Source organism: Danio rerio, chromosome 22, assembly GCF_052040795.2.
Source record: "Danio rerio strain M-AB ecotype USA chromosome 22, GRCz13ab, whole genome shotgun sequence".
NCBI classification, from domain to species: domain Eukaryota; kingdom Metazoa; phylum Chordata; class Actinopteri; order Cypriniformes; family Danionidae; genus Danio; species Danio rerio.
In genome coordinates this window covers 15,961,522-15,985,000 of record NC_141042.1, presented here as the reverse complement: position 1 = coordinate 15,985,000, position 23,479 = coordinate 15,961,522, and the positions used below count along the sequence as shown (strand labels likewise).

The following is a 23,479-nucleotide window of genomic DNA, read 5'->3' as shown; positions in this document are numbered from 1 at the left end:
CCATTAAATGGATTAAACTATTTCCTCAAAATTCTACACACAATATCCCATAATGACAATGTGAAAAAAGATTTTGTGAAATTGTTGCAAATGTATTAAAAATAAAAAACCTGAAAAATCACATGTACATAAGTATTCACAGCCTTTGCTCAATACTTTGTTGATGCACCTTTGGCAGCAACAACAGCCTCAAGTCTTTTCAAATTTGATGCCAGAAGCTTGGGAATTTTTGACCATTCCGCTTTGCAGTACCTCTCAAGCTCTGTTGAGCCTGATTTATACTTCTGCGTCAGGTGACCGGCGTAACCCACAGCGCATGCAACGCGCGTGGCTGTGCATTTATACTTCTGCATACGCCGGCGTTTGACGCAGAAGTATAAATCAGCCTTTAGGCTGGATGGGAAGCGACGGTGTACAGCCATTTTCAGATCTCTCCAGAGATGTTCAATAGGATTTAGGTTTGGGCTCTGGCTGGGCCACTCAAGGATATTCACAGAGTTGTTGTGAAGCCACTCCATTGATATTTTGGCGGTGTGCTTTGGTCGGCCCAGTCAAGAGAGGTCAAGAGCACTCTGAAGCAGGTTTTCATTCAGGATGTCTCTGTACATTGCTGCATTCATCTTTCCCTCTATCCTGACTAGTCTTCCATTTTCGGCTGTTAGAAAACATCCCCACAGCATGATGCTGCCACCACTATGCTTCACTGTAGGGATGCTATTAGCCTGGTGATGAGCGGTGCCTGGTTTCTCAAAACGTAATGCCTGGCATTCATACCAAAGAGTTCGATTTTAGTCTTATCAGACCACAGATCTTTGTTTCTTACGGTCTGAGAGTCCTTCAAATGCCTTTTGGCAGATTCCAGGTGGGGAGTGGCTTCCGTCTGGCCACTCAACCATACAGACCTGATTGGTGGATGGCTGCACAGATGGTTGTCCTTCTGTAAGCTTCTCCTCTCTCCACAGAAGAACGCTGGTGCTCAGACAGAGTGATCATCGGGTTATTGATCACCTCCCTAAATAAGGCCCATCACTCAGCTTAGATGGCCAGCCAGTTCTAGGAAGAGTCCTGGTCATTCCAAACATCTTCTACTTACAGATAATATAGGCCACTGTGCTCATTGGAACTTTTAGAGCAGCAGAAATTTTCAGTAACCTTCCCCAGCCTTGTGCCTCGAGACAATCCTGTCTCGGAGGTCTACAGACAATTCCATTATCTTCATGCTTGGTTTGTGCTTTGACCATACTGTCAACCCTGGGACCTTATATAGACAGTTGTATGCCTTTTCAAATCATATCCAATCAACTGAATTTACCACAGGTAAACTCCAATTAAGCTGCTGAAACAACTCAAGAATGATCAGTGGAAACAGAATGTACCTGAGCTCAATTTAGAGCTTCACAGCAAAGTCTGTGTATACTTCTGTACATGTGATTTTTCATTTTTTTTTTTTTTTTTATAAATTTGCAACAACTTCAAAAAATGTCATAATGGGGTATTATGTGTAGAATTTTGAGGAAATAAATGAATTTAATGCATTTTGGAATAAGGCTGTAACGTAAATATGTGGAAAAACTGAAGCGCTATGAATACTTTCAAGATGGACTGTGTATATATAGTGCAATAAAATATTTTTTAAAAAAGTTATTATTATTCTCCAAAAAAAAAAAAAAAAAAAAAAAAAAATATATATATATATATATATATATATATATATATATATATATAATTTTTTTTATTTTTTTTATTTGGCTGTAGAACAAACCACTGTTGTCCAATGACTTCCTTAAAATTATTATTAACTTGCCTAGTTAACCTAACTAAATAAGTTAAGCCTTTAAAATGTGCTGTTTCTTGCAAAATAACTAGCAAAATATTATATACTGTCATCAATGCAAAGACAATAATATATATTAAAATAATACATTAGTTAATAAAACAAAGTATGGTGAAAAATATGATAAAAAAATCTTTCAACAGCACTTGAAAAATTGTTCAATTTGATGCAGAATACATATATCAACCTATAGGACATAAAGAGACACTTTAGTTTACCAATAAAAAAGAAGGGAAAATCCAATAGACAAACAAAAAGGCTCTGATCCAGCATTACAAACTTTAATTACCTTTAATGGATCAAGTGATCCATTAAACATCACCGATGTCGACAGTTTTTTATCACAAGCTGTCAAGAAATAATTATAGAAGGGACAAAAGTTGCAGCAAAAACTTCCCCCATTAACCTTACTTTTAGCACTTTCAGACCTAAATTACTGGAGTTGATGAGACCCTGAAGCGCAGGATGGCAGTCTGTCTCGTGCGGGTCAAGAAGGTCCAGTTTCCTTCACAATCCATCAATTATTCATCCGCCAGGAAATGCTTCATTAGCGAAGAGCGGAGCTTTTTATGATCGTGGCCACTTCTCTGGTCTCCGTCTACTGATATTGAGGTAAATACTCGGACAACGCCATTAGCACTGTTTGTTTTCGTCAAGCGTTACTTGTCGTAATTGAGCGTGACGGAGACACACGCAAACAGACACTGTGGATGATGGAGATCAGGGTTGGAAAATAGCAGGGGATTAAGGATGGGTGACATGACTATATCCCAATATTTTCTGGTATCATTGATAGTGATAGTAAGGACGACAATTTAAGTCTAGCTTATTATCTAGCTAATAGCTAATTGAACTAGCCTTTACCACTTAATATAATACTATACATTTACATTTAGTCATTTAGCAAATGCTTTTGTCCAATTTACAATTAAGGAGGCATTCAGTGATTCAACAAGAAGAGGCAATACACACAAGAAGTGCTAATTATACTGTTAGTAAGTTGATCTATTAGGGAATTAAGTGCTTGAGTTTGGAAAGAAGAGTGTTTCTACAGGTGGTTTGTCAAGACTACTCACCTGAGTGAGGCACACTTCATGCACAATGTATTTTTAATGATATGTTGAGTGATTGTGAAAAAGTATGATTTCGATGTAAAATGACTATTTATAAAAGTATGATTTTGTTCTAATTCTGTGATCTCAAATCATATCTGGCCACAAAAAATGAGTGATTTCAAACACTTGACTGATGATGTAAAGTACAAAGAATGTCAAGAAATCTTTGTGTGTAAACACAAAACTGTATTGCACATGTGCTACTGTTATAAACCATTGCACAGACCGATCATACGATTTATCATTATTACCTTGATGTCCCATTTTTATTATCAGTATCACATTGACCATCCGACCAGGCATTTGCACTACTGTATTTGTATGTACTGATAACTACTTATAATATTCTATCTGAATAAAGTAGCCGGTTAAAAATGTTTTCAAGAGTTCACACTTCGCTATTACTTGATACTAGTTGCAGGTTTGGCATGTTGTTCCGGAAGAGAACCCTGAGCTTGGAGATACTGGTCTTAAAGCATAGAAGGGGCTCTGAGATCAGGTAGGTCTCGAGAGCTTCCCCTGGTAAAGGACAAAAGGGGAAACGGGGTGGATGGAGGATTCCTCAAAAACAAAGATAATGGAAGTAAGACAAACTGGGCTATTTATTGAAGGCTTGGATTCGTTTGATTGGTTTATTGATGATTGTTGATGCGGGACCAGCCACGATCAATCATAACATGTGATCCTCTCGAAATTAGTTTATAAAACTTTACTTATTATACCACGGGGCAACTTTTAGATGAATGCACAGCTAAAGTAGTTAATCGCATTTCAATTTCATATCACTCCGCTGAATTATTTGAGTTATTTCACAATATTGGAGCTGTAAAATTACACCGGAGGAGTTTGAAGACAAAGACCTAACAAATTACTTGAATTACAACATCTGAACAGTGTCCTTAGGTGTGGTAACTGTAGTATAGGCAGAACAATTAACTTATGTCCATTGAATAATCAGAAAATAATGTGCACCTAAGGTGTTATTCCACTTTGCACGTCGACGGCCACCACAGATGTGCATTATTTTCTAATTTTTTCAAATGCTGTTTTCAATTATTTCTTAAACATTTGATATAAAAGACAACATGCAGCTGTGAAGCTACTGTACTATAAAACTGCCATTATGCTAAAACTGCCTCTTGTAATCAGTTCCACCACAATGGAAAACTGAATTTCTTCACCCTAATCAGGAGCAAAGCTCCATCAGACCAACAAGGTCTGTTTTGGGGTTTATATTCTGTACGTTGGACAGGAATGTAATATTTTTTTCCTGCGCGCCTCATTGATTGTTTCCTGAACCCCAGAGATTCTCTGTCTGCGTCAATAATGCTAATACGCTTTCTGGCCGTCGTGTTTAAACTCAAGGCTTGTTTTCTTCAGCTTGTTTACACAGCAAATGATTGTGTTGGAGTATTGTGTTGAGCTTTATACGAGTCCAGGGTGATTGATGGGCTTGTTTCATTACACAATTGAAGGCAAACGTCAGTTCTGTTCATTTTTAAGGCCTTCTTGTTTGTGGAATGATCTCCTGATAGAAACCAATTTCAGAATCACAGATAATATTCAAGATTTACTCATTATTTACTGCATTCGTCAGGCGAGATTTTTTCACAGAGTGTAAAAATCTTAATGGTTTTGTGGGTCTCGTCTAGCTAAACTGATCTTAATTTTGTGTTTTCTATTGGATTCAAGTCAGGTAATTGGCTGGGCCATTCTACAGCTTGATTTTCTTTTCTAAAGGCATTTGAGAGTTTATTTGGCTGTGTTTTGGATTGTTGTCTTGCTGAAATGTCCACTGTGGTTTCATCTTCATCATCCTGCTAATGTAGATGTTGGACTGAAGCATCGAATATTAATTTACACTGAGGAAGGGCAGAGGGTTGCTGAAGAACTACGGAGAGATTTCAGCTGCTGTCTGAGCTTTCACCTCCCTTTCATCATGTGCTCAATACTTTTTTCCTGTGTCATTTCATTTTATTACACATGACATCATTTGTAAACTAATTGGATTTGTTTTTGTTTTATATTTGTATTTCTTTGGATGTTATTAACATCTGGTGAAAATTTCATGTCAACGGCACCTTTAGGAATATGTTATCAGAGGAAAATGGTGACTTGCTGAATACTTATTTCCCCCACTGTATATAGGCTCTATTTAATCAAACTAATTAAGTTAAACGTTACCAAATTTTAAGTATTTGTTTAATTTCAGCCCATATAAATTGTTCGCAACCAGTTACCTTAAAAAAAAAATTTGTAAAATTGTAAAAATTTTCAGTGTACTATTTGGTTGGGTTAGTTTACTTTATGTAGGTAAGCATTGTTTAGATATTGTTTAGCTCAGTTTAGTTACATGTAATTATGCATAATGCATTATAGTTACCAACATTTTTTTTGACTAATAATATATATAATTGTATACATTTATTTATTTTATGATATAATGTCAAGCATTTTCTACTTTATTTCTCCTGTCGTGTCCTCTTGTGTCCCTCAGTTTTTGTCCTCTGATTCTGCAGTGTTTGAGAAGGAAGTGGGATTTCAGGTGTAACTTTATCTAGTTGTTTATGGAACTGAGTCTGATAAGCACTTGCTGAGGCTCAATCCTCCAGACAAATGAAATCAAATCTGTGCATGTGTGTGTGTGTGTGTGTGTTTACCGTTTGTGTCTCCACATCTGCAGTTTGTGAGTTTATAGTTTGGAAAACCCGATAGCCAGAGCAAAGAAAACAAGGACATTCAAACTGAAACAGTGCCTTTCCAAACTACTGAAGTAAAAAAAACTCAAATCAATACACATTCATTCCTTCATTTTCTTTTCAGCTTAGTCCCTTTATTTATCTGGGGTCGCCACAGCGGAAAGAACTGCCAACTAATGCAGCTGCAACCCAGTACTGGGAAACACCCATACACACTCTTTTACGCACACACGAGACGGCCTATTTCGTTTATTCAATTTACCTATACCACATGCCTTTGGGTTGTGGGGGAAACCGGAGCACCCAGAGGAATCCCACACAAACACTGGGAAAATATGCAAACTCTACACAGAAATGCCAACTGACCCAGCAGGGGCTCAAACCAGCGACTTTCTTGCTGTGAGGCGATTAAGCTGCCCACTGCGCCACCATGACGCCCCATCAATACAAATTATATATTACTATTTTACACTTAAAAATTTGAAACTTGCTGTTTGTTAAGACTACTTATTTAAAATGAGCCAAAACAACACAATTCTTGACTTTTATTGGCACAACTTAATTGTTTTATGTTCAATCCACATACATTTGTAAAAAGCTAACTTAACTTAAGTTAACTTCATTCCTTCATGTTGTCCTAACACAAATTGATTATGTGGAACCCATTATTTTTTACAGTGTCTATTAGAATTCCTGCTGACTTAATTTTTTTAGTTGAATCAAATGAACTTTTCTAGTCATCAAAACTTACATCAAAAAAACTAACTAAAAATATGAAGTTAAACTTTGTATAAGTTAAATTTTTTTTTGCCGAAATCTGATTTACTTAAAATAAGTTAAAGCAATATAAAGACAATTGCTGTCTTGATTTTTTGTCATTTTTACAGTGAATACATACATTTCTTCAGTTTTATTACTGATATTTATAATTTTACATACAAAACAAGATATATATTTATTTTATTACAGTGGTCTGTTGTTATTCGCGGGAGTTAAGTTTAAAAATAAGCGGCAATCGGCAAAATCCGCAAAGTAGTGTGCTTTATTTTTTACTAAGACTGAATGCATGTGCGAGAGAGTGAGAGACTATTAACGTTATAATTATTAATTACTATTACTAATTTGACTTTGTTTGTTGTCCAAAGAAATAAGCACACATTTGTTATCTGCATAACAAAATTAAATAGTTTAGTTGACAGTGTCACACTACACACTTTATACAACTTTCCCAGATGAAACTAAAGATAAAACCATTTGATCTTCAATTATTTATTCCGTAATGCCGTCCTTCACCTGGTAACTTCTACTTTCCTTTAGCATGTCCAGAAGTTCAACTTTTTGCGCGATGGTTAGCGAATTCCTCTGCTTTTTGGGTGTTACCACAGAATGTTTCAGAATTTACAGTCCATCACTTCAGAGCCGGTCAAAGATTTATGTAAAATTGGCAAGCTAAACGCATTCTGTACTGTACAGGAGACACGGCATGTAAGAGATTAATTGACAATGGTCTACAGCCAGTCAGGACGCAGAACACAATGTGCTAATCAGGATGCAGAACACAATGCGCTGTAAAAAAATTACATTTAAAAAATCTGCAAAACTGCGAGAAGTGAAACATGTTAAAGTGAGGGACCACTATATAACTATTTACTACTGGATTTATTATTGTATATTTATTATTATGCTATATATATATATATATATATATATATATATATATATATATATATATATATATATATATATATATATATATATATATATATATATATATATATATATATAAGCTACATATTACTATGCTCCGTTGCTTGAATAAATTCTGAAATTACTTTAAAATATTTTCAGATATATTTTAGTATTTTATTTATTATTATATTGAATATTTGTAATTCTTTACAAAAAACGAAAAATATCATATTATAGATTTTAAAAATGCTTTTTATTATTATTTATTATTAGACATGTCTGCTTGTAAGTGATACAGTAATATATAGTAATACTGTAGTGAATTTCTGCACAACTTCATTCATTTTCCTTCGGCTTAGTCCCTTATTTATCAGGGATTGTCACAGCCGAATGAACAACCAACTATTTCAGCATATATTTTACACAGCGGATGGCCTTCCAGCCACAACCCAGTACTGGGAAATTTGTGCACAATTTTTTAAACACCAAATGTGCTGATAGTAGAACAAATCATTTTAACTGTAGATGATTAAAGAATGAAGATGATTTTACCAGACAGTATCCTAGCTTTAGCCGACAGAATGATGTTTTTGTTAATGTCTGTAATGGTAGAGCAGAGATGCTACAGCTTGTGGAAATGGATCTGAGAGCAATGAACGAACCAGCAGACATTACAGAAGCAGCAGAGTGAAAGAACAGCAGGAGCTCCTTGAGAAATGCTGCAATAACTCTGTTCTTCTATTGTAAGTCTATTCGGAATCTATTATTCAGTGCAGACTCTCAGAAGAGAAAAGCGCAGATCTGAGAGGAAAACTTATCTAGAGTAAAACTACTTATCTGAAGCTTTAATAAAATGAAAATAATATTCAAAATATAAGAACATTTAATAAGTTATGTATTAGTTATCTATTTTGTAAATATTCATACATACAGCTGACGTCAGAATTATTAGCCCCCCTAAATTATTAGCCCCCCCTGTTTTTTCCCCAAATTCTATTTAACGAAGAGGTTTTTTTAAAACACATTTCTAAACATAATAGTTTTAATGACTCATTTCTACACTGCAAAAATGATTTTTTACTTAGATTTTCTTCTTTCTAGTCCAAATATCTAAAAAAATTCTTATATCAAAAAGCCTTTTCTAGGCAAGCAAATCATATAGACTTGTTTTCAGAAATTATATGGCAAAATTAAGTGAGTTTTTCCTTAAAACAAGCAAAATAATCTGCCAATGGGGTAAGCTAAATAATCTTGTTTTTCCTTTTGACATGAAATTTTTTTGCTTGCCCCATTGACAGATTATTTATTTTAAGGAAAAACTGACTTAATTGGAATATTATTTCTTAAAACAAGACAATTTGTTTTGCTTGATTTGCAAGACCTTTAAACTTAACAACCAAGTTTTTAAGTTCATATTGACCTTTTCAGTCAATTGGATATGCTAAAATTGACCGTAGTATAAGTGAGTGTGTGAATGAGTGTGTATGGATGTTTTCCAGTGATGGGTTGTGGCTAAAAAGGCATCCGCTGCGTAAAACAAGTGCGGAATAAGTTGCCGTATCATTTCGCTGTGGTAACCCCAGATTAATAAAGAGATTAAGCCGAAAAGAAAATGAATTAATAAATAAATGTATAATGTCCAAAAAAGCTTTTAATTAAAATTTTTATATATATATATATATATATATATATATATATATATATATATATATATATATATATATATATATATATATATATATATACTGTATATATATATATATATATATATATATATATATATATATATATATATATACTGTATAAATATGTATATATATATATATATATATATATATATATATATATATATATATATATTTTTTTTTTATATATATATATGTTCTGAAATTTTTTCTTACTTGCCTTAATATAATATAAATTATATAATATGATATAAATCCTAGCAAACTAGCAAGATAAATGTTTTTATTAAACCAACCTTTTAAATCAAATTTTGTTTGAAAACAAAATTTGCCCTGCAAAAACTCAGGCCAGTAAATGTATCCAGACGGGACACTCGTCCTCTGCCAGCTGTATGAGACTTACCTCTTTCGTCTCCGCGTCCCGAACCCTGACAGCCATCTTCATCATCACACTCGCCACTGCCTTCTGCACTGCTGGACTCCTTAACATCTGTGCCACCTGTGCCCAAACCCGTCGTTGCCCACATCTCCTGTTACCAAACACACACAACACACACTTTTGGGATTGATGTTTTATGGGGACTTTCCATAGACCTATTTATAAAGCCACCTTGGAATTATAAGGTTCTTTCTGCGTTCTAAAAGATTTTGAGATAATGAGCTTCAAAGTTTTTGCATTCCATAGCAAACAGTATATGTGTAACTTTTTTAAAAAATTAAAAAGTCTTAAAATGTAAACAACTTATAAAAAACATCTCATAATGTAAATAAGTTGTCATTTAATAAGAATATGTCAACTCAATTTGGACAAAAATGTCAGATAGAACCTTATAATTCTAACATTGTATACTGTATATTCTGTCCTCTTGCCCCAACCATACCCCTATAGTCAATCTTCACAGTTTTATGCTTTTTAAAAAAATATATATTTAATTCTGTGTGATTTATGAGCGTTTTGCTAACAGAGAGCAAAACAATGTCCCCATGTGGTCAAAAAACTGGCGACTGCTTTTACTACATAAATTGATGAATACCTAAACCAATAAATATGGTCAGCGTTCTAATTTTATTATTATGTTTTTTAATCATTTCATTATGTTATTTTTGCATTTAAACATATGCGTGCCACTATTGCTTTATTTGCAGAATAATCAAGAACTGCACACAAGGGAAAAAATTACATGATAAAATATTATGAAAGTTAAATGAAAATTTTAAATATTGAGCACTTGCATGAAAACAAAACTGTTTGATCAAGTCTTAACACATGGTGATCATGTTATTAGAACATTAGTTGTGTGTTTCTCACATGATTTACCACATGATTTGAACACACTATTAACAGGTTGTTAGCATGAATGACACTCCAATCATGTTTTACCATGATTTTTAACACATTTCTAACATTCCCTAGCATACTATTAACATACTGCTAACACGATTTAGCATGTTGATCGCTTGTTTTTGTCATGGCTCAGCATTTCCTATGGTTACACAGGAAGATAGAAATACAGACAGATAAAACTTTTGATAAAAAATGAGAATCATATTCCTGCTATCATCAAACACATCGCTAACATGTTACCACACTGATAGCTATTTGCTAGACATGTTTGTTAAGTGATTTACCACACTACAATGGCAATACGTCAAGCATGATTTAGCATGCTAACATGTTGCTAACATGCTGCTGAAATACCTATTTTAGTTAGCATGCTGAGAGCCTGTTTTTACCCCCTCATCTTTGTTAGAACAGATAGATAGTTTCTGTAACTACTAGTTTTGTGTAATGTATCATAATTACTTCCATAAGTCCAAGCCCAATATGCAGCTGAATAGTGAACTTAGTCTGAAATATGAAGCGAGCGAGTCGAGTGTTCAGCTCAAGAAGTCAAAGCTCAATAGAAAACAATTCCAGCTCACTAAACAGTGATTCAGTCAAGTGTAAACCCAATCTCCACAGACAGAGAATATTAAACACATGGTTCAGGGAATCACATAAGCGTATAATTCATGACATCTTAACAGAGTTATTTTCTGGCTTCCTATTTTGATTCTGATTTTATATTTAGACTTACTCTTTACAACAACAACTATCAGCAGAATAGTTAGGTTTAATATTGGGTAGAGTAGTATTTTGGATCTATGAGAATTGTGTGTGTCTAACAAGTGTGACAAGACTTTGCAAGTACATGTCAGCTTACACTAACCTTGAACCCAACCCTCACAGTCTACTTATAATCTAATGAGAATTAGTTGCCATGTAATTGCACTTAATTCAACAAACGGACCATCAAAATATAGTGTGACCAATAGTTCTAACTCATATGTATAGATATGATCATCGATTTTAGGAAGGCTGCTTCCACACAGGTGAACACTTCCATTAAAAATCAGACTGTGGAAAGTGTGTGATCATACAAATACCTTGGCACAATTATTGGCTCCAACGTCTCCTTTGACGAGAATTGTGAAGCAGTGTGTAAAAAAGGGCACCAGCAAATATTCTGTTTGAGAAAGTAAAACTGTTCCCATATTGATAAACACATGAGGATTTTATTCTGCCATGCTTTTCTTGAATCTGTTTTATCTTTTACTTGGGGTCATGGTTTGGGAACCTTTCTATTAAGAATAAAAGCACACTTAATGAGATAGTGATACAGTGGTCCAGTAAACTGACTGTGGTGTCACTAGCCAATCTGGAGCCAGTCTCCTATACCTTCTGGTCAAAGGTTTTCTATTAACAAGCTGTAGAACTAAACGATACAAAAATAGTTTCATACCAGCAGCCACTAGAGGATTAAATTAGGCATAGACAAAAACAGAGGCGTTTCTGTGCTGGAAGAGAGTGCTAGACACTTAGTTACAAAGATAATTTATTTATATATTTTTTTAAAGAGAGTGTTTTGCATGTTTATGTTTTATGTCTTTATGTCCATTTGTTGTTGTCACTATGTGAGTTTTTTTTTTGGTGTGGCCCTGTTATGAAATGAGGACCTAAATAACCTAACCTAAAGTAACCTTACCTAGTTATTAGCCCCCTTGAATTATTAGCCTCCATGTTTACTTTCCGCCCAATTTCTGTTAACGGAGAGCAGATTTTTTCAACACATTTCTAAACATAATAGTTTTTAGTTCTAATAAATGATTTCTTTTATCCTTGCCATGATGACAGTAAATATTATTTGACTAGATATTTTTTCAAGACACTTCTATACAGCTTAAAGTGACATTTACAGGCTTAACTAGGTTAATTAGGTTAACTAGGCAGGATAAGGCAATTAGGTAAGTTATTGTACAACGATGGTTTGTTCTGTAGACTATTGTAAAAAAATATAGCTTAAAGGGGCTAATAATTTTGACCTTAAATTGGTTTAAAAAAAATAAAAACTGCTTTTATTCTAGCCGACATAAAACAAATAAGACTTTGTTCGGAAGAAAAAAATATTATTGGACATGCTGTGAAAATTTCCTTGCTCGGTTAAATATATTTTGGGAAATGTTTAAAAAAAACAAAGGGGGCTAATATATATAATCATGTAATCATTGTATCATAAACATGCATTTTTATATAATAAAAAGTAATTATCACAATTAATAATTTGTACTGTTGAAAAATAAAGCAATTAAGTGAATAATTATAATAATTATTTAATGTTTTAGATATCTAATAACAGTTATATTTGTCTAAATAATAATATTCAATAAACAATGTACAGTATTAAGTTATTTAAATATTAATATTATGATAGCCTAGTGGCAACCTGAGTTTGATTACCAGCTTGAAGTCTCATGTCGATCCGTCCCCTCTCTGCTCCCAAAGCTTTCCTGTCTGTCCTCCACTATCCTATCCCAATAAAAGGTGAAAAAACCCTAAAAATAATAATTTAAAAGAATATTAATATTATTAAATAATTAGGCTAAAATATTATTTAATTCATGATAATATAATTTGATATTTTATAAAATAACGTACTACGATGAAACATATTTTGCATTCACTTCCCCTTCCTCCTGTGTCTTCCAGACGGAAGGAAGGAAACACAATTAAACTCCACAGTGACTTTGAGGGAATCGTCCCCCAGGGGACTGTTAATTAACTCCTGTATAATGAATTATGGCAGGCGTCAGACGAGCACCATAGAAACAGACTGTCCTCCTCCAGTGCCTCCATCCGCTTCTATTCAGATCAAATAGCAGCACACTTATTACTGCTGGCTTTATTCTTCTCTGCCCGGGTCATTATTCAATTGAGCCGCACATTACATTTTAATTGCTTTGTTTGTGATTAGAGAAGAAACAATTAAAGGAGGATCTCTCCCCCTTAAAGGGACAGTTCACCCAAAAAAGAACATTTTATTATTTTTTTATTATATTTATTTTAATTCATATTATTCTTTTACAAAATAGTTGTGCATAAATAATGCAATTATTAAATATTTTAATGAATAATAATTTAAATAATTTCAAATTAACAACTTAATTAATCATTAAATAATGTAAATGCAATTAATTAAAAGTAAAAGTATTGAATATATAACTACACTCAAAAATATTTTTGCTGCTTGTTCAAACTACTTTAAAATGAGCTGAATCAACACAATTCTTGAGTTTTTTTTGGGACAACTTAATTGTTTTATGTTTAATCCACTTAAATTTGAAAACAATTAAGTTAACTTAATTGATTTGTGTTGGGACAACCTAAAAGAATTATGTGGAACCCAGCATTTTAGTGTATATTTAATATAATAAATGGTCATTTAATAACTTTAATTAACATGAAAATATATTTGACAAAAAATTACTTTTGTTTCATGATATATTTCTGAAAGAAGCAAGAGAGTACGGTTTGGACTCTGAGGTCTTTGATTATGAAAAGTAGGCGTTTACTCACATGACCCTCCTTATATAATAACCCCTGCCCCCATGTATCCCAACTGACTGGTCCAAAATGCTCCTGATCAACTCCTATGAAATGAATTAATAATTAAAATAATATTTTTAATCATTCAACGAAAATGTACTCAATACATCATTATTTTACAAAACAGTTATGTACAAATCATATTAATAATAATAATAATTTAAAAAGTCAATTAATTATTGATTTAAAATAGGCAATTAATTAAAAAGCAAACAAATCAATATATAATTATATATATATATATATTTTTTAGATTTTAATAAATAGTCATTTAGGGCGACACAGTGGTACAGAGGGTAGTACGATCGTCTCACAGCAAGAAGGTCGCTGGTTTGTACCCCGGCGGGGTCAGTTTGCATTTCTGTGTGGAGTTTACATGTTCTCACCGTGTTCACATGAGTTTTCTCTGGTTTTCCAGTATAGGCACATTGAATACGCTAAATTGGCTATAGTGTATGTATGTGAATGCAAGAGTGTATGGGTGTTTCCCAGTGTTGGGTTGCAGCTGGAAGGGCATTTGCTGCATAAAACATATGCTGGATAAGTTGGCAGTTCATTCCGCTGTGGCGACCCCTGATTAATAAAGGGACTAAGCCGAAAAGAAAATGAATGAATGAATAAATAGTCATTTATTTAATCTTTTTATTTGATAATTTATACAATTTGAAAGAAACAAATGAAACAAAGAATAAGGGCGAGACCCTGGGCTCTTTGATTATGAAAAGTGGGTGTTTACTTGTTTGCTCTGCCTTTTATCACAAGCCCTGCCCTCCACATAAGCAAACTGACCGACACGTTTTTAAAGAATGCTTCTCTTAACCTTTAGTTTGTCTTATTTCTAGTCTAAATATTTAGAAATTCCTGAATCAAAAAGCATTTTCTAGATTAATAAACAATATTGTCAACAATATAGTAACAATAGGTCAACAATTTACAGTAGTCAATATTACCCTTAAAACAAGTAAAATAATCTACCAATGGGTTCAGAAAATTCTTCTTATTTAAAAACCAAAAGTGGCCTCACAGCAAGAAAGTCACTGGTTTGAGTCCCTGCTGGGTCAGTTGGCATTTTTGTGTGAAGTTTGCACGTTCTCCACATGTTTGCGTGGGTTTCCTCCGGGTTTCCCGCACAGTCCAAAGACATGCGCTATATGTGAATAGGATGAACTAAATATGCTGTAGTGTATGAGTGCGTGTGAATGTAAGAGTTCCCTGTGATGGGTTGCAGCTGGAAGGGCATCCGCTGTGCAAAACATATGCTGGATAAGTTGGCGGTTCATTCCTTTGTGGTACACTTTGATGAATAAAGGGACTAAGTCGAAAGAAAATGAATGAATAAATTATTCAGATTTTTTTTGCTTGTTTTAAGGACAAAATCGCTTAATTTTGCTTTATCACTTCTGAAAAAACAACATAATTTTTTACATGTCTAGTAATGCTTCTTAATCTAAGTTTTTTTAAATATAAATTTTAATTAGAAACAAGACAGAAAATCCAAGTAAGAAACAAAATCTGACGGACTCCCATGAAATGAAGCCATCATTCTTCTTCTAAAAAAGGGACAACCTTTCATATGAAATTACATTTTCTGAAACTACACTTCTTACATGATCCACTGAAATACAAATGGGACAGATGCTAAAATTTTCAAGGATGTACATTAATATTCAGAGCTCTTCACAGTCAGTCTTCATTACATTCTCGCTTTTCGCCGGCAGGATTTTCAGCACAAATCAGCTGCAGTCATTTGGGAAACAAATTCCCTCATATCCGTGGCAGATTCAAGACCCCATTCAAGTCGACGGATCGATTGGACGCTTTGGGGGTCTTTGTTGCCAAACCGCATCTCCTTGACAACAGTCCTCATCAGCTGGACTGATATTCACCTCTAATGGTCAAAGGAAAGCGATACTAAGGTGCAGTCGACAGGGGTCTGATAAACAGACCGATAACTCAGACCGATGGCGCATATTAATGTTAAAATTACAAATAATTATTCTATAATTCTGTTATTTTACTATTATTTATATACTAGTATAGTATTTGTTGATTTTTAATTAGCTTTTTAGTTAGGTTGTGCTTTTGACATCTTCATTCTTTGTTTTTAATATTCCCATTTTTTTTGTCATTTTAGTACTTTAGTTTAAGTGAAATTTAACAATGTTGCCTTAAAAACTAACTAATAGGTGTATATATTTTTTCAGTTTAACTTTTTCATCGTAATTATTTTTCGATTCGTAAATAGACAAAAAAATTGCTTTAGTTTTAGTTAGCAACAACAGCACAAATATTTTCTAGCATGGCGTTTATTTTTTTATGTAATGCAAAAGTTCATTCCACGTTTTTTCTGAGATTTTTGCCGGTTAAAAATTCAATTCGACGTCACACTGTGTCAATCACATTTGAACACACTCCCTCTAAAACTTTCCATGATAATTTTTTTTAATCAGGTTGCATTTTTTTCTAATTTTCATAAGCTCTTTGAGAGGCGTTTTGATGACTCACAGCCACCATACAAGAAAAAGCCAAAATGGCAGGCCTTTCCCATGCAAATGCGTTTGTGTCAATATATTTTGACATAACAATCTTAAATTTTGATGATTTTTTTTAAACATTTTTTTTTACTATTTCTTTACTTTTTATTGACCTATATATTGATAATCAGCTTCCAAATAAAAAAAGTTATATTTTCTGGCCATCACATCGTTCCTAACATGAATGGTGCTCATTCATTCATTCTTGTCGGCTTAGTCCCTTTATTAATCCGGGGTCGCCACAGCGGAATGAATCACTAACTTATCCAGCAAGTTTTTATGAAGCGGATGCCCTTCCAGCTGAAACCCATCTCTGGGAAACATTCATACACTACGGACAATTTAGCCTACCAACTTCACCTGTGCCGCATGTCTTTGGACAGTGGGGGGAACCGGAGCACCCGGAGGAAACCTACGTGAAGACAGTGTGAACATGCAAACTTCTCACAGAAATGCCAACTGAGTCAAGGTTCGAACCTGCGACCTTCTTGCTGTGAGGTGACAGCACTACCTACTGCGCCACTGCCTCACCCTGTATGGTGCTTATCTTCATTATATATCAGAGTAGTTGGTGGTTCATTCTGTAGTGGTGACCCCCTATAGACTTCCATTCATACGTATGCAAATGTGACAGACTGGAAATGCAAGCTCGTGCTACAAGTTTCGCAGTTCGGTGCGTTGCAAAGTTTAAGCTTGATGACTCTGACCTGTGAAATCGCATCACGTGACTGCGTGAGACCAACTAAAGATCAAAACATGTTAAACACCTCTCTGTATTTTATTTAAAATATGAGTCAATGGCTCCCTTTTTATGTCTAATCATCTTCTTTAATCGCGCCCCTTTACGCAGCATCGTACGACAGAATTTTCCATGCTCAAACTCAAAAAAACCAAAATGGTTTGACCTTTTCCTTTGTAAACAGGCTTAGAAAAATGTATATTTCTCAACTTTCGACTTTCTAATATCGAAAGTTATCATTTCGGGCAAAGCTTTTATACAGCTACAAATGGGTACATAGGCAAAAATCTTAATTTATAGAACTCCAAATCCTCTTCAGGTCATAATAATTTCACATTTATTGCTTGACATCATTTTTCATAATAATTAGTTTTGTAAAACAATCCTACATCCTAAATCTACAGCAGGAGGGAAAATATAAGTGTCAGTAATGAAGTAAACAATAGTAACATATCATATGATTTTAGAATTTAGTACCTAATTCATGCTTGTCTACTTTATGTTGCTGTCGTGATGGTTCCTGGTATAAATCGCCAATTGACAGCTCGATATATGGGAAATAAAACACCTCATGGACAAAAGGTCATCATATGGGTTTGGTGTACTATCCATAACAATTACCGAACAACACAGACTCAGGTGTCTTCAGATGGTATTGAAATATGTTGCGCACATCTTCTTGCATACGTTATATCTGTACGAGCTTGTGTGTTTTGATATATGTTTACTTGCATAGCGGGTTATGAAAGCATTCATACTCATTAGCATCCGTCCGTGACACATCTCGGCTGTTGTAAGTCACGCCTGGGGTTCACTTCATTCGCCATTTGCACAGGGAGGACTCATAAATTACTTAGCTTTATGCAAAAGAGTATTACATCATACTGTCCGCTCAAAGCAAAAGGACGCACGGAAGAGTCAGAGAAAAAAAAAATAACGGCGACCTTTGAAGTAAACTCGCATAAATCTTCCCTGTAGCGCAAGATGACTCACCCACGGAACATGCTATTGCAATATTAATTTCTCAATAAGCGTTTATCAGAGATGGCCTGGGACTGGGGCTCTGGTTTTTATTTCAGGATCTCTCAGAAAGCACAAAGTGACACTTAAGATGCCAAATTGTCATGATATCTTGACACAATTACTATTCAGTGTGTAACACATGTCCTACATTCACGGGACACTTTATATTCGGGGGTATGTTACCTATGAAACAAAGACTTCTGAAATAGATCCATATTTGACAACAACCTAATGTACATTGGAAAACAAATCATTTTATTTTGTGTAATCTTCCAGTTAAAGCATCTAAAGATTTTTAAAGCAAGAATCATATGCTCAGGAGACAATACCGCATTAAATATTAAGACGTGTTTTCATAAAATGAATATTTAATACTAAGTGTGTTCTTCTCTTGTATTTTGAGTGAGTCAAAATACACTAATAACCCAACACACATCGAAAACATGTCATAAGCAGTATTTCTCTTTAAATAAATGTGTCTTGTTTGCTTTAAAGTATTTTTTTTATTTAAAAACATGCCAAAATGTACATTTTTGCAGTGTACACAAAGGGGCGATAGTAATCAAAAGTCATTTATATTAAATTAAATAAATAAAGTCAGACGCGCACACTGGAGAATTAGATTTAAGATTGGGAAGGTATGAGAAGATTTTCGAATTTTTATGCACAATTGACATGGACTAATTTTATCGTGCTTTAATGGTTGACTTAAAAACATTCAACAATAGAAAGCCGTCATGTTTGGTTTCCCCTTGCAGAAATACTATCCCACACCACTGATATTAACACAATACTTTAACTGGAATACATTAACCATTATGATAACACCCCAATGCGAGTATGCTTTGAATACGAACTCATCCCGACAAACCATGTCCATGTCTCCATTTTAAGTGAGACGAAATGCACTAATAATCCAACACACATTGAAAACATCAAATAAATGTCTTGTTTGTTTTTATTGTTTTTTTTTTACTTTAAAACATGCCAAAATGTACATTTTAGCAGTGTACACAAGTGGGCGATAGTGATCAAAAGTAATTTACATTCAATTACATTCAGTTAAGTTGCTGAAAACATTATAACAACATTCTGAGTCAAACACGCACAATGGAGATTTACATCTAAGATTTGGAAGGTATGGGAAGATTTTTGAATTTTTACGCACAGTTGACGTGGACTAATTTTATGGTGCTTTAATGGCTGACTTAAATACATTCAACAAAAAAAACCCATCATGTTTGGTTTCCCCTTGCCGAAATACAATCCCACACCACTGATATTAACACATTACTTTAACTGGAATACATTAACAATTATGTGAAAACTCCAATGCTAGTATGCTTTGAATACTAACTCATCCCAACTAACCATGTCAAGTCTCCATATTGGTATGCCCACTATTTATTACATAGGTTCCTGTTTCCAAGGGTACATAGGTTAAGTATTACCATTATTTGTACACCAATGCCATATTTTACCTGTCAGGTTGTACACGGGAAGGTTAATGAAATACCAGCTAGACACTAAAAACCACTATAGGTCACTGTGACAGCAAAAACCCATGTGATGACCTGTGGAAATAATAGAAGTAATTCCGCAAGCGGTTCAAAGTGACCTTCTCCTCAACCCCTGACACAAATCTACTGTACTTTCCCTGCTTTCTTGCCTGCCAGTGACGCAAGTCCTCTCTGCGAAGCAATGTGGCCAGGGCTGGGTCGGGTTTGGACATAATGTGGAACCAGAGCGTCTGGTTTTAATGGAGCAATGAAAGATGTTACAAAATGGCTTCCAGAGGGCCAGCAGAGCTGCCCACCGTCCCCTCCCAAACACAGCTGCAGGAGCGACAGACTCTATCGCCATGCCAAGCAGGTCTTCGACACTCCTGCTGAGGATGCTTGGCATGACCAAAGACTCTGATCACAGAGCAAACTCTGGGCTAATGACACTGTCTCACCACTCCTGACATGTGATGAGTTGGCCTAGACTATTTTTGTTTGGTGGGCAAGCTTGAAACTAGTACTTCTTGTGGTTCTTAATGTCTTCTTTTTTGGCTTACAAAAGCAAACATTCAGTGAAAGGTTTATAAAAAGAAATACACACTAGGCATAGCTATACTTTTTTGTTCAAAAGTTGCTTGCACAATTTGACCACAGTAATATCTAGTTTAAATGATAAAAAATGCATCTTTAGTAGGAACTTTGCACTAAAGAAATGAAGACAAAAAAAAATCTTTCATCAGAAATCCTGTCGTTCTGTTCAGCCTGATCTTATGAGGAAACATAAGTATTTTACGTTTTGTCAGTTTAGTGGCTCATTCGTATGTATTTGTACGAGTTAAGTCGTAAGAAAATGTACGATTTTAAAAAGGAGGCGTGGCACCCAATCCCCGCCCCTAAACCCAACCATCACTGGGTGATGAGCAAGTCGTACTAAATTGTACGAATTATTACAAATGCATACGAATTAGCCACTAAACTAAAAAGTTACGAATTGCCGTGAGATTGTGTTGTTCTGTTGGTGCTGGTAGCGTTGTAGGGAGTGCACTGACATATACTATAGCACAACTGTGCTTTGGGCATCCCGATTTCAATCCTGGCTTGGAAATCTTTCCTGATCCTGTCCAAACTCTTTAGCTCTATCTTTGCTTCCTGTCTAACTAATGTCCTATCAAAAAGAAAAATGCCCAAAATAAATATTTTAAAAAGAAATTCTGTCATCCTAAATGTGGGTATAATATGTGAAGCTGTTTGCCAAGCTTCAATTATTTTTCTCAATTGACCAGGGCTCGGCATGTCTATGACAGGTTCCAAATCATTTGAATCTTATTATCTTGATCAATTATCTTGATGTCATTATTGACCAATAAAACCACATAAAAAAAACTGTTTCTGTGTAGAAAACACAGTACCATCAGAATGAATTTGCTGGAAGTTTACTAGAACTGACTTGTGCACAAATGGCACAAGAAATCCCTTTTCAATAATAGCCCAACTTCAGTTGGTCTTGATTTAGTTGAAAAGTCGATTAAACTGAATGATAAGGGCTCAAACTTCCGATTGTCGGATCTTTCTCAGTGCACATCTGGCCTACACCATCAAAGCCATATCATCTCTACAACAAAACAGTTACTGTATGTTTGTTTTTGAGAATTAGTTTTGGCATTTTTACTTATTGTGAGAGCAAGTACAAGAGAAGGGCGGTGGGATAAGGACAGATCCCCAAGTCGGGACTCGAACTTGAGTTGCCTGAAGGAAAACCAAGCTACATGTCAGTGCATTGCCCAGAAGGCTGCTGGCTTCAACTAAATAGAATTTCTTATTATTCCTCAAAGTTGTACCAGATATCTTGACAAACTGTACATAACTTTAGTGCTACACACTATTGTCACACTTAAGTTTAGAGGGTAAGGTCAGAGGGGTCACATATATAGAGGAAATGATGGACATAGTAAAAAGATCTCAGCAAAACCCAGGGAGGGATTCCCCTCAGAATGTGATTTCAACAAAGGGGGCCTGAAGCAGAAGCCTGTGCATAGGGCCCAAAGTCGCTAGCAGTGTTGCTACTCAGGGTAAAGGTCAAGAATACATCTTTTGAGCCAAATCCAGCAGGATGGATGTTCTAACTTCAAATGTTTTTGGACCTACCTGGTTGAAGTGCTCTAGCATTTCCTTCACGCTGACGAGGACTGGATTTGCAGTTTTGACCTTTATCTCTGGGTTGTGTTTCTGGGCTTGCAGTCCATTCCCCACCACATGGCCTGTATAGCTGTGGCGGAAAAAGAGCAAGAGATAAGGTACTGCTACAGAAATCGAGCACTCTTTGAACTGATAATGATCTCCTAACTAGTTCTGGTGTCCAAAAAATGCAGGGAATGCTCAAGGCTTGCCTATTAGAAACAGGCCCAAGGATTGATCGGATATTCAGACAGCCTTTTCACCCACATAAATGATTCATTATGAAATCCCGCGGTGAGGCCTGAAGACACAACTGTGCTGCAAATGTAAGTATTGACCCTATGTCCTTTTATTAGAGACGCTGGAGGAGAAGACCGGAGGGCGTCCTTCAACAAAGGCCAAGTCGGTGCAGCCAAGTCTCAAGCCACACAAGTTGCATCCCTACTTCAAGATATTGATAGCAACACATCTGGACAGGTTGACATGAAAACCATTTCATGCATCCCTGAGAATGCTATTCGGAGAAGAATGTGGACACACACTTGAGGAAGAGGTCTCCACAGGTCTTCAATCTTCACTCTTCAGGTGGACACCTTAATATTAGTTGCCATGGTGACTGTCAAAGTGCCATGCTCAGCAGCCTATGAAATCAATGGGTCAAGCTCAGGCAGGGCAGATAGGTTAAGTCTCTGATTAAGCACAGAGCATGAACTTTAAATACAGACATGACTGGTTGCTGGGGTGGATAGATTACTGGCATGCAAAACTGAAGGGATTTTATTGACTACAATTATTTTTAATCTTGTTGAAGAAAAGCACACAATTTTGGGGAATAGATGTTAAATGATATGCTATTGTTATGGGTTGTGGCCAGAATGCTGGGATTGCTGTGTGGTTACTTAAGCAAAGCTGATAATAAAATGCAACCTTGTTACAATGTTGCTAGGTGTTTGCATTCTGATGGCACTAAGTAAGATTTTAAATCCATACAAAATGTCATCGTGCATAGAAGGTTAATATAATACATATCATATGCAAAATGTTGTTCTGTGGTCGCTAAGTGGTTAAATTTAGAGCACACAATTACAATGGACAAAATAGCAACTTATATATTCTATTCAGAATATTGCTAGCTGGTTAATTACTAAGGTTTTAATTTATATGGTTTTAATTTATATGGTGAAGTTATTAGAATGGGAAGTTCAGATCATGTTACCAAGTCAGACCTTTGGGTGTCATTTATAAAAATGGACAAATCTTTTTGAGTCGTTTTGTTCATTTTGGTCAATTTGCCAAAATAACATTAAAATGTTACAAGATGTTTCCAAACACATCTACACCTAGCCCAAATGTTGATCACACTATAAATAAGTCATAACTAGAGAGCTACTATACTAAGAAAGAAAAAATAATCCTTTATTGTTTACCTGGTGTTTTGTCTCTGATCACCTCATCTGGCATGTCTTCAAATTTGAATCGTTCGTCTACATGACGATGACTCGAGAAATGACCGAATAAAATTTTTTTGGCTCTAAATGCATATGATTGGTTTCTGTCTTT

At 35.0% G+C, this 23,479-nt stretch overlaps 1 protein-coding gene across 2 annotated transcripts in view; it reads right to left on the bottom strand.

Moving 5' to 3' along the window:
- Positions 1-23,479, bottom strand: part of gpc5b (glypican 5b) — a 64,436-nt gene that overhangs the window by 16,946 nt on the left and 24,011 nt on the right. The window contains exons 7-9 of one of the 2 annotated variants that reach the window (XM_087302262.1): positions 21,890-22,010; positions 9,397-9,552; positions 2,096-2,614 (exon numbers count right to left, since the gene is read on the bottom strand). In XM_087302262.1, coding sequence (XP_087158388.1) covers positions 2,579-2,614; positions 9,397-9,552; positions 21,890-22,010 — 313 coding nt within the window. In that variant the 3' untranslated portion in view covers positions 2,096-2,578. 2 annotated transcript variants of the gene reach the window in all.